The sequence below is a fragment of the Mustelus asterias genome, chromosome 15 (assembly GCF_964213995.1).
Source record: "Mustelus asterias chromosome 15, sMusAst1.hap1.1, whole genome shotgun sequence".
NCBI lineage: Eukaryota > Metazoa > Chordata > Chondrichthyes > Carcharhiniformes > Triakidae > Mustelus > Mustelus asterias.
In genome coordinates, this window is record NC_135815.1 from 15,113,360 (window position 1) to 15,129,646 (window position 16,287).

A 16,287-nucleotide genomic window follows, 5' to 3' on the forward strand; every position below is an offset into this window, starting at 1 on the left:
GTCAGCGTGGGTTTCCTCCGGGTGCTCTGGTTTCCTCCCACAGTTCAAAGATATGCAGGTTAGGTTGATTGGCCATGCTAAATTGCCCCTCGTCGGGGGATTAGCAGGGTGAATATGTGGGGTTATGGGGATAGGGTGGGGTTGTTGTCAGTACAGGCTCGACAGGCCGAATGGCCTCCTTCTGTACTGTAGGGATTCTATGATTGTGCTTGGCGGTCTAAGGCTGAAATGCTATTCTGAGACCACTTTTTGGGCAATTTACAGGGCACTTTTCTTCTTGTGTTCTGTAGACTTGGGGAAGTCTAGTCTGAAGATCTCTCATGAAAAGGAACTTGTGCCATGATAATGTTGAATGGAATGATGTGTTGCAGGACAAAGAATTAACATTGCCCACCACAGACTCTCATCCGCCTGAAAAATTGCAATTCTTTCATTTGTCAGGTCTCTACTTTCAGGCTAAAAGTCAAAAACAAATTGCACAGAGGCCAAAGGTAAATCAGGATACTGATGGTACAAATAATTGGAAAGCCAGTACTGTTTCCATGGCCAAAAAGAATACCCCCATCCCCAACCTTGCAGCAATTTTTCTCAGAAGCCTAAGGAAATTTGGCATGTCCGCTATGACTGTCACCAACTTTTACAGACGCACCATAGAAAGCATTCTTTCTGGTTGTATCACAGCTTGGTATGGACTCCTGCTCTGTCAAAGACCGCAAGAAACTACAAAGGGTCGTGAATGAAGCCCAGTCCAAGACGCAAACCAATCTCCCATCCATTAACTCTGTCTACACTTCCCGCTGTGTCGGAAAAGCAGCCAGAATAATTAAGGACACCACGCACCCCAGACATTCTCCCTTCCACCTTCTTCCGTTGGGAAAAAGATACAAAAGTCTGAGGTCACGTATCAACCAACTCAAGAACAGTTTCTTTCCTGCTACACCCTTTCTTTCTCTACACCCTAGCTATGACTGTAACACTACATTCTGCACTCTTTCCTTTTCTTCTCGATGAACGGTATGCTTTGTTTGTATAGCATGCAAGAAACAATACTTTTCACTGTATACTAATACATGTGACAATAATAAATCAAATCAAAAGGCCTTGGACAGGAAGCTGCCCTTTCCCAAATTAATGGCCACTTAAAGGCTATTTCCCACCCAGCTTCAATCTTTAGGCTGGTGGGTGGATTGAAGCGCCATGGGGAACCCAAATATAAAGTAAATTTGATCTTGGGTGGGAGGTGAGGTTCACATGAGTTTATTCCATGTCCTAATGACTGCTCTGCACTTGTATATAAAAACAAATTTCTACTCTTTTCCATAGTTTCTTCAGTGATGATCTTAAACTTGTGTCTTTAGTTACCAACCCACCACCAATCAGTGGAAATAGTTCTTCCCCATTACTTAATCAAAACATGTTTTAATTTTGAACAAATCTCCAAATAAAAAACAGCAAATGTTGGAACTAATCATGAAATCAGGCAATATTTGTTGAGAGAGAATGGAGTTAATGGTTCAGGTCAATCACCTTTCATCAGGATTGAACTCTCCATTAATCACGATTGTTTTTTTATCCTTTAATCAACTTCCTATCTGTGCTGCCTTTAATACAACAGGCAGAATTTAATGCCCTCCCCCTTGCCGCGTTTGGTGGCAGAGGGGCATTCGATCAGGAGGGAGGTTGGCAGATGGAGACTCTGCTGCCTTCTTGCACCCACCAGGTTGAAGCCCTTAACTGGGCAATTAGCGTTCACTTATGTGCCTTATCTTGCTGCTGTTATTAACCCAGTGCCTAGTGAGGGGGCTTGACATGTAGGGAGTGCGACTAGCAAATTTGTGCGGGTTGCTTGTGGACTGCTGGGGCATGATCTAGGGACCCAGCATTGGGAAGGGGGGCCGTGCTGAGAGCCAGCCTCTTTCCTTGGGAATCCTCCTCAACTGTACCCACCCTCCCTGCCCACCTTGACCATACCCGCAAACCACAACTCCCTACCCTGCCACCCAGCCATCACTCACTTGTGGCCTGGGATGAGCATGGCCTTGAATGGGGGAGGGGTGGCACTGCTGTTCAGTAAATCTCAGCGGCACCTTCGTGTACGTGGCCTTTCGCTGTTTGGCAACAAACTCACTCTTGATCGCTTCTTGGCCTTTTGGCTAAGATCAAGTGTAGCATGGAGAGGATGCTGCACTTGGTTGAGGTCATTAGGTTATGCTGAGGCTTCATATGTTTCATATGAAGCAATTTTTAAAAGCGGCATCTCGGCCTTTTGGCTAAGATGCAAATGAGCCCAAGTCTTGGAGGAGGAACCTCCCCCTTCTCCAATCAGCTTGGCTCATGTAGATCGGGCCCAGGACAGGGTGGTTTGGTCGCTCGCCCTGTCTTGTCAGCCTGGATCGGAAATGTCTCAACTTGTTGAGACTCTGAATTGGATTTGATTTGATTGAATTGGAAAAGTATAAAATAAATAAATAAATCTGCTTGCCTCTAATTGGACAGCAGGTCTGGGCAGGTCTGTACTCGCTGGAGTTTAGAAGGATGAAGGGGGGATCTTATTGAAACTTACAGGATACTGTGAGGCCTGAATAGAGTGGACGTGGAGAGGATGTTTCCACTAGTTGGAAAAACTAGAACCAGAGGGCACAACCTCAGGCTAAAGGGACGATCCTTTAGAACAGAGAAGAGGAGGAATTTCTTCAGCCAGAGAGTGGTGAACCTGTGGAACTCTTTGCCGCAGAAGGCTGTGGAGGCCAGGTCATTGAGTGTCTTTAAGACAGAGATAGACAGCTTCTTGATTAATAAGGGGAGCAGGGGTTATGGGGAAAAGGCAGGAGAATGGGGATGAGAAAAAAATCAGCCATGATTGAATGGCGGAGCAGACTCGATGGGCCGAGTGGCCTAATTCTGCTCCTATGTCTGATGGTCTTATGGGAAAGGCCTGTCGCTGTCCAATTAGTGCCTGAGTGCACTAATGCAGAGGGTCTTCCCTAAAAGAGGAGGTGAGGGGCTCTCGCCAACTTGCCAGAAGGTGGGCAAGCCACCCCCCCCCACACCCAACCCCCCCAACTCCTATCCCCATCATTGAATACTGCTCAGTGTGTCTTAATTTTATCAGCCAGCCTTCTATGTGACAAAGACCTTTTTTGAAAGTCCATGCACACAACATCCATTGCATTTCCTTTTTCCATTATTTCTTCAAAGAATTGTTTCGGTTTGTCAGCCGTAACTCGTAATTCACAGATCCAAAGGAAGTGAGCTAAAAATTCCAGGCAAGACGGAAGTGTTTATTTCTGGTTCAGTAAGCCCAAGAATGAATGGTCCGTCAAACCAGTTCAAAGGCACAGTTGCGCTTTTGGTGCCTAGAATTGCTTAATGACTCACTGTTCATATCTCATCCAGGTCGTTAGCACTCACAGTTGATATTTTAACTGTGCTTAATCTGATTAGTTGGTCAGACCAAACTTCCTGGCTTATCTGTGAATCAGTAGGGACTGCCTGTAACTAGCAGACCACTGGATTGTACCAGATATCCTGTGCTGCAACAAATGTAAACTGCTTCTGTCTTAATCAATATAACTCTCTTTATTTATATATATATATTATTTATGTGTTATATTTATATGTAGTCATTGCGATGCAGTTAATTTTTGCATAAGTTTTGATTTCGTAGTCGTTTCTTAAAATATCACCGTTGTACTTGGAGTTTGACTGCCTACTCACATCAAAGTCAGTCCTGATAGTTCTGAAACTTTCTGTAGCATTGCTTGATGTGGAGTCGAAGTGTGATTTTCAAAAACATGCAGATTTTGCTGTTGTTTGTACCTGGAACTCTTTTTGAACTTACTTGACTGGCGAATTAAAATTTACAGTCTTGCATAAAAGAGATACTCTGTCCAAAGAAGACTAAGGGCTGCTTAAAAACCTGGAACAGGTTGACATTTCTGTAAGAAGAAATGCCACATGTGTCAGCAAATTATTGATCAATTTGGCATGGCTCTTGAGAGAATTACAATTTCTGTCTTATTTTATTTCAGCAAGTTCATAGAATCTAGAGTGCAGAAGGAGGCCATTTGGCCCATCGAGTCTGCACCAATCACAATCCCACCCAGGCCCTATCCCCATAACCCCATGCATTTACCCTACCTAGTCCCCTAGCTAGACACTAAGGGAGAAACTAGCATGACCAATCCACCTAACCTGTACACCTTTGGAGTGTGGGAGAAAACCAGAGCACCCGAAAGAAACCCACGCAGACATGGGAAGAACGTGCAAACTCCCGCACAGACAGTGACCCAAGCCAGGAATCGAACCCGGGTCCCTGGCAGTGTGAGGCAGCAGTGCTAACCACTGTGCCACCGTGCTGCTATTGGTGCTGGTGGAAGTGTTCGACTGTAAATCTATAAGAAAACTTAATGTTTTTCATTTACACAAATAATGAATAATGACTTGCTCTGTGTTTTAAACAAGGCCGGTTATGCTTTCGTGGTAACATTTCATGGAGGTAGTAAATAGCTCATTAGCCAAATTCAATTACCAAGCCACAGTTATATGTAAATTGGTCTGGCTGTTTGAACCAAGATCTGGAAGCAAGGCTAGACTCTGCTGTACATCGGGAGTTGACACCCTCAGCTCCGACAGTGCACTAAGAAAGAAAAGTTGAAATTAGTTAGTGAGGGAAGACTCAAAAATGTAACATGTCAGGCATGGCGATGGTAACAATGCTCAACATGCTGGAACTGTTGGTATTTATCGCCAATACTCCACTGAAGATAAAGTTAAAGCTTATTCATTAGTGTCACAAGTAGGCTTACATTAACACTGCAATGAAGTTACTGTGAAGATCCCCTAGTTGCCACACTCCAGCGCCTGTTCGGGTTACACTGAGGGAGAATTTAACATGGCCAATGCACCCTAACCAGCACGTCTTTCTGACTGTGGGAGGAAACTGGAGCACTCGGAGGGAATCCACACAGACACGGGGAGAACATGCAGACTCCACACAGACAGTAACCCAATCAAACTCAGGTCCCTGGCACTGTGAGGCAGTAGTGCCAACCACTGTGCCACCCTACAGCAATTTTCAGAGTCTGCACATGCACAGATTAGCATGGAGCATAACAACATAATAAATAGAAACAGGAGTAAACCACATGGCCCATTGGGCCTGCTCCGCCATTAGAACATAGAACATTACAGCGCAGTACAGGCCCTTCGGTCCTCGATGTTGCGCCGACCAGTGAAACCAATCTAAAGCCCCTCTTATCTGCACTATTCCAATATCATCCATATGTTTATCCAATAACCATTTGAATGCTCTTAATGTTGACGAGTCCACCACTGCTGCAGGCAGGGCATTCCACGCCCTTACTACTCCCTGAGTAAAGAACCTACCTCTAACATCTGTCCTATATCTCTCACCCCTCAATTTAAAGCTATGCCCCCTCATGTTAGCCATCACCATCCGAGGAAAAAGGCTCTCACTATCCACCCTATCTAATCCTCTGATCATCTTGTATGCCTCTATTAAGTCACCTCTTAACTTTCTTCTCTCTAACGAAAACAACCTCAAGCCATTCAATATGATTGTGCTGATCTTAGGCTTCAGCTGCCATTTTCTGCCTGCTCCCCATATCCCTTAATTCCCTGAAAGACCAAAAATATGTCTACCCAGCCTGAAATGTATTCAATGATGGAGCATCCACAACCCTCTGGGATAGAAAATTCCACAGATTCACCATCCTTTGAGTAAAGGAATTACTCCTCGTCTCAGCCCTAAATAGTCAGCTTCTTATCGTGGGATTGTGTACGCGTGTTTTAGGTTCCCCCACCAATGAGTACAATCTCTCAGCGTCCACCCTATCAAGCCCCTTCAGAAATTTGTAGGTTTCAGTGAGATGGCCTCTCATTCATCTAAACCCCAGAGAATATAAACTCAATTGACTCAGCCTCACATCATAGGTCAACCACCTTTTCCCAGGGACCAATTTACTGAATCTTCACTGTACCGCCTCCAGTCCAAGTATATCCATCATTAAATGTGGAGACCAAAACCACACACACTACTCCAGATGTGGCCTGACCATTTGTGAAGGGCAAATCGTGCCTCACAAATTTGATAGAATTTTTTGAGGAGGTAACTAGGTGTGTTGATGAAGGTAGGGCGGTTGATGTCATATACATGGATTTTAGTAAGGCGTTTGATAAGGTCCCCCATGGTCGGCTTATGATGAAAGTAAGGAGGTGTGGGATAGAGGGAAAGTTGGCCGATTGGATAGGTAACTGGCTGTCTGATCGAAGACAGAGGGTGGTGGTGGATGGAAAATTTTCAGACTGGAGGCAGGTTGCTAGCGGAGTGCCGCAGGGATCGGTGCTTGGTCCTCTGCTCTTTGTGATTTTTATTAATGACTTAGAGGAGGGGGCTGAAGGGTGGATCAGTAAATTTGCTGATGACACCAAGATTGGTGGAGTAGTGGATGAGGTGGAGGGCTGTTGTAGGCTGCAAAGAGACATAGATAGTATGCAAAGCTGGGCTGAAAAATGGCAAATGGAGTTTAACCCTGATAAATGTGAGGTGATTCATTTTGGTAGGACTAATTTAAATGTGGATTACAGGGTCAAAGGTAGGGTTCTGAAGACTGTGGAGGAACAGAGAGATCTTGGGGTCCATATCCACAGATCTCTAAAGGTTGCCACTCAAGTGGATAGAGCTGTGAAGAAGGCATATAGTGTATTAGCTTTTATTAACAGGGGGTTGGAGTTTAAGAGCTGTGGGGTTATGCTGCAACTGTACAGGACCTTGGTGAGACCGCATTTGGAATATTGTGTGCAGTTCTGGTCACCTCACTATAAGAAGGATGTGGAAGCGCTGGAAAGAGTGCAGAGGAGATTTACCAGGATGCTGCCTGGTTTGGAGTGTCGGTCTTATGAGGAAAGGTTGAGGGAGCTGGGGCTGTTCTCTCTGGAGCGGAGGAGATTGAGGGGAGACTTAATAGAGGTTTATAAAATGATGAAGGGGATAGATCGAGTGAACGTTCAAAGACTATTTCCTCGGGTGGATGGAGCTATTACAAGGGGGCATAACTATAGGGTTCATGGTGGGAGATATAGGAAGGATATCAGAGGTAGGTTCTTCACGCAGAGAGTGGTTGGGCTGTGGAATGGACTGCCTGCAGTGATAGTGGAGTCAGACACTTTAGGATCATTTAAGCGGTTATTGGATAGGCACATGGAGCACACCAGGATGGTAGGGAGTGGGATAGCTTGATCTTGGTTTCAGATGAAGGTCGGCACAACATCGTGGGCCGAAGGGCCTGTTCTGTGCTGTACTGTTCTATGTTCTATGTACCAGGAGTCACTGTCGGTGAATCTACACTTCCCTGGAGAGTGAGTTTATGAGGTTCCACCAGAGGATATCCTTAAGCAATCGTGAATTGATACAAACCTCTCCTATAAATTTTAATCTCAATATAGAAACTCATGAAAATATTACACCTTGCTGAATGAACTGTGATTGGGTTTTTAAATTGTAATTTCCAGCATAATGACTACTTAGCACCCTAACTTGCCCTGAAAAACTATTTTTTTATATTTGTAAGAGGATAATGTATTTGTCAGAGGATAATGTAAAGTTTCCCCATTGTGATAGAATTACACATTTTTTACATAGTATTTAAAAAAATTATCTTAGTTCTTATCTTAATCCAATCATTTAGCAGAAAATCTAATGTGAACCAATGCTTTTATCTTCATGGTTTGCTGTCTGTGAGAATACTTCAACGTTATTGGTTGCTTCCCTTCCTTGATGATGTCACTGCAGTGGTATCCCTGGCGATCCCCTTGAACTTGGTGCCAGATTTAAACTTTTGTTGGGAACCCTCTCCACAGAAATCTCGAGCTCTTTAGGGCGTTTGTTTCCATAAAACCCAGTCCAATTTCCTCATTAAATTAAATGTAGTGCATGAGTTACAACGGCAACCATGACGTACCAACAGCCCCACACCTGGCAATATTATTGCTTGCTTTTATAATCTAAAAAATTCTTAACGGACGCAGAAACCACCAAATTTGTCAGAACTATCACCGGAGATGAGAACACAGCAACTAGCGAGCAGTTGCAAAGTACATAGCACAGAAACCATAGAACAAGGTGCAAAAAGCAATTAAGTACAATAGTGCACCAGAGGAGAGTGCTGAAAAGAAATAATGTGGATTGTTTTTGTGCTTTAATTATGTAGCACTGGAGAAGTAATATAATTACTATGGTGGTGATGTATATACATGGTTGAATGCAAAAAGCTGCTCTCTTTGAATAGGATTTCATCCTTTCCAATAAGACTGAATGATTGATTGTTCAGCACTGAACTTCATTATGCAAATTACATCATTTTTTGCCCAGGTTCTCATTACTATCCATTGTGCAGATCAACAAAATACATTTTAACTTGGGTTTAGATGCCTAAACATAATGTTGGGTAGTGAGGTGAAGTCTTTTGGTTTCTTTTTTCAGATTTGTGAAGACCAATATGATGAAGATGATGTATGCACCAATCTTTCACTTCACCCTGAAGAGTCTCTGGTCATCCAGAGCAAAGCCTCTTACGTTCTTGTCCTCTGCACTGCTGTGTTGACCATCCTGTCCATACCTCCATCAGTTTTGCTCGGTGCCTGGTCCGATCAAGCCGGTCGCAAGCTTGGCATGATATTGCCCAGTATTGGCGCATCAGTTGGTGGGGTTGTGTTCATCGTGGTGGTTCAGGTTAAAGGCATGTCAGTCTACTGGTGCGTCTTGGCCTCTGCGTTAATCGGGATCTTTGGAAATTACGTCGCCATTTTCCTCAGCGTCTTCAGTTACATAGCTGACATCACGAATGATGGAAACCGAACCATGCGTATCGGCATTGTTCAGTCCATGGTCTATATTGGGGGAACCGTTGGGTATCTGCTGAGTGGATGGCTGCTTCAGAATTATACCTTCACACATGTTTTTGGTGTGTATTGTGGCTGCCAAGTAGTATCCATTGTCTACGTAGTGCTGTGGTTGCAGGAGTCAAACGGTGGCACTGAAAGGATGCACATAACTGATGAAAGAGCTCTTGCAGCTAGTGATAGGATCTTAAAAAAAAGCATCTTTTTATATGGCTCAAGAACATGGGAAACATTTTCGAAGGTTCGAGGAGGGCAAGACCGATTGAAGCTCTACCTGATTTTCCTCAGTGTCTTCTTGATATATGTTTGCAGTACAGGTAAGTTGCAAATAACTACATCCATATCTTCCCGTTTGAGTTGGCCTGGTGACCAAACATCAAAAGGTCAGAGTTTGCGTTTGAGTTCTTCTGTCTACTGGCTCTTAACTCATCAGCCTTGGTAACTGTCAAGTCATAGAGTCATAGAGGTTTACAGCATGGAAACAGGCCCTTCGGCCCAACTTGTTCATGCCGCCCTTTTATTTAAATCCCAAAGCTAATCCCAATTGCCCGCATTTGGCTCATATTCCTTTAAACCCATCTTATCCATGTAACTATCTAAATGCTTTTTAAAAGATTGACAAAAATTTAAGACAAAAGTGATTCTTAAATTTAAAAAAAAACCCTATTTTTAGTTGATTCTTTTCCAGTTTGGGATGTCTGATACAGCTCAAGGGGAGGTGATGGCCCAGTGGTATTATTGCTAGACTACTAATCCACAACCTTAGCTAATGTTCTGGGGACCTGGGTTCAAATCCCATCATGGCAGATGGTGGAATTTGAATTCAATAAAAAAATGTGGAGTTAAGAATCTACTGATGACCATGAAACCATTGTCGATTATTGGAAAAACCCATCTGGTTCACTAATGTCCTTTAGAGAAGGAAATCTGCTGTCCTTACCTGGTCAGATGTACACGTGACTCCAGAGCCACAGCAATGTGGTTGACTCTCAACTGCCCTCCAAGGGAAACTAGGGATGGGCAATAAATGCTGGGGAGCCAGTGACACCCATATCCCACGAATGAAAAATAAAACAATTCTATGATCAATAATTGGTTGTCCTTTAGAGGAAAAAACTTTTTCCAGCCTTGTTTTGAAAGGGTGGCTTTTGTTAGGCAGTGTTAGTAATTGTGTCAGCCAAGGTTTGTGGTAAAGTCTGTAAGATAGCTAAAGCAAGGAAGTTGATGTGTTTGTGGCGGGATTGCAGATCTAAAAATGAAAAGTTATCACTGTGCTGCTGTGCGATGAAGGTTGTCACTAAGCTTTGGATGACTTAATCTTAGATAGTCTCTGAGATATCATTCCCTGAGTGTTACACCTGTGACAGGCAAAGATTTTAATCTTGGAACCCCTCAGACTGTCAGGTTGTCAAGTTTGAACACAGAGAAAAAGACCTCCAAAGACAACGCAGTTCACTGTGACTCATTCTCTTGCAAGTCAAAAGAGCTCTCATAGTGAGTCAGGTAAGCCACATTTAAGTCACCAGCATTCAATAGACGGATTACTGAAGACATGGGAGACTTGTTTCAGTTTTATTTAGTCAGAGAGGCTGCATTAAAGAATCATACAATCCCTACTGTGCAGAAGGAGGCCATTTGGCCCATCGGGTCTGCACCGACCACAATCCCACCCAGACCCAATCCCCATAACCCCCATATTTACCCTGCCTGTCCCCCGACACTAAGGGAGAATTTAGCATTTCCAATCCACCTAACCCGCACATGTTTGGACTGTGGGAGGAAACCGGAGTACCCGGAGGAAACCCACGCAGAACATGCAGACTCCACACAGACAGTGACCCAAGCTGGGAATTGAATCCGGGTCCCTGGCACTGTGAGACAGCAGTGCTAGCCACTGTTCCACCATGCCCAGAGAATTATATTTAAATTGAACGCAAGTGGTTAACTTTGAATATTCATAATGTTCCGGCTGATAATGGGCGAGTTTCCCACTTTTGTGCCTCCCGCCACCGACATAATTGTGAGCTGCTTTCCCGCTGCCAGGGTTTTGATGAACGCCATACCTTGCGACTCTTTGAGTATCTCCGCCCCCCACCTTGCTCACTCCAGCCAGTTTCACAAAATCCAGCACAATGGTTAGGTTAGGTGGATTGGCCACGCTAAATTACCCCTTAGCATCCAAAGTTGTGTAGGTTAGGTGGATTGGCCATGCTACATTGCGCCTTAGTGTCCAATTATGTGCAGGTTAGGTGGATTAGCCATGCTAAATTGCCTCTTAGTGTCCAGAGTTGTGTAGGTTAGGTTGATTGGCCATGCTAAATTGCCCCTGAGTGTCAGGGGGATTAGCAGAGTAAATACTTGGGGTTGCGGGGATAGGGCCTGGGTGGGATTATTGTTGGTGCAGGCTCCATGGGCCAAGTGGCCTCCTTTTGCACTATAGGGATTCTATGATTCTGTGAATGTTTCAGACCTGTGACCGTTCATCGAACTTCATCAAATAGCCCAATCTTCAGGAAAGAAGAGTCGATTCATACACAAAACAAGATCCTTAAGTTAAAATGTTGTAAACATGTTTTAAGAATGTTTAGAATAAAATTCAGGTTGTTTTGACCGTGAAACAAGGATGAGGACACTGTTCCTATTTAATTTCTCCTTTCTGATATCTGTGTTTCTTAAATATTTCCAAGACTTTTCATGCTATTATATCTGGAATTACTGGGCCCTATTTTACCATTTTGATTCCAAATGCTGGGTGGACATGAAACTGGGAGTGTTTCAGATCCGACTTTTAGACCCGCTCTCAGGACCCCCCCTCCCCCATACGCACTCCGCCGGCAAAAATATCAGCAATTCCGAATCATGCTGCACAAGCCTGTGGGCGGGGCTTAATGCACCCGAAACCCTGCAGCTCCGATCAACCCCTCCAACTGCGCATGTGCAGACAAAAAATGATAGAATGCTGCTCCCCTGCCACATCCCTCCCAGGCTGGATAATGCCTCCCCCTGGCACCCACAGACATTGCCCCACCCCCACAAAATTACTGACCCCCTTATCCCCCATCCGCTGCCACCCAGACTGATCGCAGCCCACCTCTTCCCCTCCCCACCGATCTCAGGCAGAGTGGCAGCGGACACCCCCTCCCACACCGATCTCAGGCAGAGTGGCAGCGGACCCCCACATCCCTCCCATTGATCTCAGGCAAAGTGGCAGAATTACCCCCCTTCCCCCCCGGCTCCCGCCCCACTCCCCCCCCCCCCCTCTCCCACCAATCTCAGGCAGAGTGGCAATGGAACCACCTTCTGTTTCGCGCCGATTATGGATGGGAGAACCCGGTGGTAAAGGGGGAAGTTTTTTTCTGTCTTGAAGACTCTCAACGTCTCGGCCTCCACAGCCCTCTGTGGCAATGAATTCCACAGACCCACCACTCTCTGGCTGAAGAAATTTCTCCTCATCTCTGTTCTAAAGTGACTCCCTTTTATTCTAAGGCTGTGCCCCCGCGTCCTAGTCTCCCCTGTTAATGGAAACAACTTCCCTACGTCCATCCTATCTAAGCCGTTCATTATCTTGTAAGTTTCTATCAGATCTCCCCTCAACCTCCTAAACTCCAATGAATATAATCCCACGATCCTCAGACGTTCATCGTATGTCAGGCCTACCATTCCTGGGATCATCCGTGTGAATCTCCGCTGGACCCGCTCCAGTGCCAGTATGTCCTTCCTGAGGTGTGGGGCCCAAAATTGCTCACAGTACTCCAAATGGGGCCTAACCAGTGCTTTATAAAGCCTCAGAAGTACATCCCTGCTTTTGTATTCCAAGCCTCTTGAGATAAATGACAACATTACATTTGCTTTCTTAATTACGGACTCAACCTGCAAGTTTACCTTTAGAGAATCCTGGACTAGGACTCCCAAGTCCCTTTGCACTTTAGCATTATGAATTTTGTCACCGTTTAGAAAATAGTCCATGCCTCTATTCTTTTTTCCAAAGTGTACGACCTCGCACTTGCCCACGTTGAATTTCATCAGCCACTTCTTGGACCACTCTCCTAAACTGTCTAAATCTTTCTGCAGCCTCCCCACCTCCTCAATACTACCTGCCCCTCCACCTATCTTTGTATCAGTAAAGTTGGGCGTGCAGCCCATTAAGCCAATTTAAATGCAAGCAGATTCAATTAAATGAACGGGCGTGGATCCCGCTACTCGCCTCACCCTCGACTTCACCGAGTTTTCGCTCCCGAAAACGGGCGCAACTTGATGGTAAAATCAGGCCCACCATCTTCTCATTCTTCACAAAATGTTGTCATATTATAAAGATACTGCCAACTGGTTGTCAAAAAATATGATGTTCTGATAATCTTATGTTTGTAAATTGTTTTGAATATTTCTATTTCACAGGTGAACAGTCTATTCTGATTTTATATCTGACGTACCCACCACAACACTTTTCAATTGAACTATTTGGAATATATAATGCAATTAAGATGTTTCTTGGGGTAAGTACCGAGCATGCTGGTCAAGGCTGCACATGGCATAGTTGCCTTGCATTTTATTCTCCCATTGCCAGTTTAGATATACCAGTCACTCTTGTGTGGAGGGCTGAATGATGAAAATGGACTGGTTGGGCTGAATGGTCTGCTTTTGTGTTGTAACCGCAACCTGAAAAAAATTGCGTGAAAAATAATTCTAGTATGGTTGGATGTATTCTTCCATTATTCCTTGTGTTCTGAAGAATTTGTGTTTGTCAGGTAGGCATCAGCCTTGGTTCAGCGGTCGCTCTCTTGTCTCATCCCAGCTCCAGTAAGGAACATACAAATCTTTGACAAAGAGCCATCTGGACTCGAAACTTTGACAAAGGGTCATCTGGAGTCGAAGCTTTGACAAAGGGTCATCTGGAGTCGAAGATTTGACAAAGGGTCATCTGGACTCGAAACTTTGACAAAGGGTGATCTGGAGTCGAAGATTTGACAAAGGGTCACCTGGACTTGAAACGTCAGCTCTTTTCTCTCCTTACAGATGCTGCCAGACCTGCTGAGATTTTCCAGCATTTTCCCTTTTGGTTTTAGATTCCAGCATCCGCAGTAATTTGCTTTTAACATACAAATCTCGACTGACACTCCAGTGCTGGATGGAGGGAGTGCAGTACTTTCCAAGGTGACGCTTTTCAGATGAGACATTAAAGCAAATTCCCATCTGCCCCCTTCCTGTGGAGGCAAGAGATTCTGTTGAACAAGAGTCGGGCCTGTTGCGCTGGTGCTCTGGCCAACATTTGCACCTCAGCAAGCATCACTTAAAGCAAACGTCTAATTAGCTTATTGCTATTTATGGGATTGTGGTACATGAAAATTGGCCAAGGCCAACAGTGACTATAGTTCAGAAATACCTCCTTGGCTGTGAAGTACTTAGGGATGTCATTTAGGTTGTGAAAGATGTCATTTGAATTCAGTTTTTTTTTTACCAACCTATTTTGAATTTTCCCATCACCAAACCAAAACAGGAGTTGTAAATATTAACTGCATGACAGTATTTGACTAACAATGTTAATTTTTGCATCATCACTGGCCTGCCTCATACTAGTCAAACAACTTGGTTATTTGGCTTTTTGCCTTTTGATGATTACTTGAAGATGAGCTCAACCATCTGTTTATTTTTCCTCCCTTTTCTTATTTTCTGTCTTATTGTCTCTTCCTGAATCGCAATCTAATTCTGGCTTTGCCCAATATTTATTGTCATATATGGAGAATTTAGTGCCCTCCCATGTGCCGTGCTTGGCGACAGGGATTGTTTACCCAGATGGGAACACTAATCCGAGGTCACGTACCAACCGACTCGAGAACAGCTCCTTCCCTGCTGCCATCAGACTTTTGAATGGACCTACCTCACATTAAGTTGATCTTTCTCTACACCCTAGCTATGACTGTAACACTACATTCTGCACTCTCTCCTTTCCTTCTCTATGAACGGTATGCTTTGTCTGTATAGCGCGCAAGAAACAATACTTTTCATTGTATACTAATACATGTGATGACAATAAATCAAAATCAAATCAAATTAAGTCCATGATAGGTGGTGGGCTCACCATGTGGGACAAGCAAACCTGTGTTGGGTTGCTTGCGGGCTCCAGTGGGTGAGGGGGCTCTTGTTCAAAGGCACTCAGTGCCTGATCAAGAGGGGCCCGGCATCGGAAAGAGGAGGGGGTCCGCCAAGAGGCAATCTCCCTGTCCTTGTTTACTTTTCGTGACTCGAGTTAAGATTTCCTGTTAAACTTGGTAACTCAAAACATTTTCAAATTTCCAGGCTGTTCAAGAACACATTAATGAAATGATTGGCAGCATTGCATTAACTGGACACCATTGAACAATGATAGATAGCAGAATCTACGCTTGTGAATTTTGAAGGTTTGCACCTTTTCCATCTACATAGAATCATAGAATCCCTACAGTGCAGATGGAGGCCATTCAGCCCATCAAGTCTGCACCGACTCTCCAACAGAGCATTTTACCCAGGCCCTCTCCCCGTAACCCCACGTTTTTAACCCACTGATCTCCCTATTTTAGGCATCTTGGGACACTAAGGGACAATGTAACAGGGCCAATCCACATAACCCACATGTTTTTGGACTGTAGGAGGAAACTGGAGCACTCAGAGGAAACCCACACAGACACGGGGAGAATGTGCAAATACTCACCCAAGGCTGGAATCCAACCCAAGTCCCTGACGCTGTGAGGCAGCAGTGCTAATCATTGTGCCACCATCTCACCTGTCTGTGTCCCTATATGATGTACCCATTCTTTAGAGGTTTGCATGCAGTTAGCCTGACACTTACAATTCAGATACAGCTGCACATGCATGTATAGTTTGTTCTAGTTCATACGTTTCTCCGAGGGCATTGGGTAGTGCAGTATATCTCAATGCTGTAGTTTCCCATTTGCAGCAGGTATTGAATTTCACTGGGGTAGAGATGTTGGACCTTCTTCTTTCAGTCATGGTTTAAGGGCTATCGCATAAAGCCACTGTGAAAAAGACCCAGCAGAAAGAAAGTACCTTCTTCAGATGGAAAAGTCAGCGAGAAACTTAGCTCACATCGTAACGAAGTGCATTCACCCATGAACAGGTCTTATGATGGAAGCTGGTCCATATTAGCATGGTCAGCATGGCAGCACAGTGGTTAGCACTGCTGCCTCATAGCTCCAGGGACTTGGGTTCGATTCCTGACTTGGGTCACTGTCTGTGCGGAGTTTACACATTCTCCCCGTGTCTGCGTGGGTTTCCTCCGGGTGTTCCGGTTTCCTCCCACACTCCACAGATGTGCGGGTTAGGTTGATTGGCCACGCTAAATTGCCGCTTAGTTCCCGGGGTGGGTAGGTT

At 44.6% G+C, this 16,287-nt stretch overlaps 1 protein-coding gene across 1 annotated transcript in view; it reads left to right on the forward strand.

Annotated features, from left to right (window-relative positions):
* Positions 1–16,287, forward strand: part of LOC144504789 (proton-coupled folate transporter) — a 93,518-nt gene that overhangs the window by 7,577 nt on the left and 69,654 nt on the right. Inside the window, exons 2-3 of the mRNA XM_078230530.1 lie at positions 8,504–9,239; positions 13,318–13,415. Of these exons, the coding sequence (XP_078086656.1) occupies positions 8,504–9,239; positions 13,318–13,415 (834 nt within the window). The remainder of the gene's footprint in view (positions 1–8,503; positions 9,240–13,317; positions 13,416–16,287) is intronic.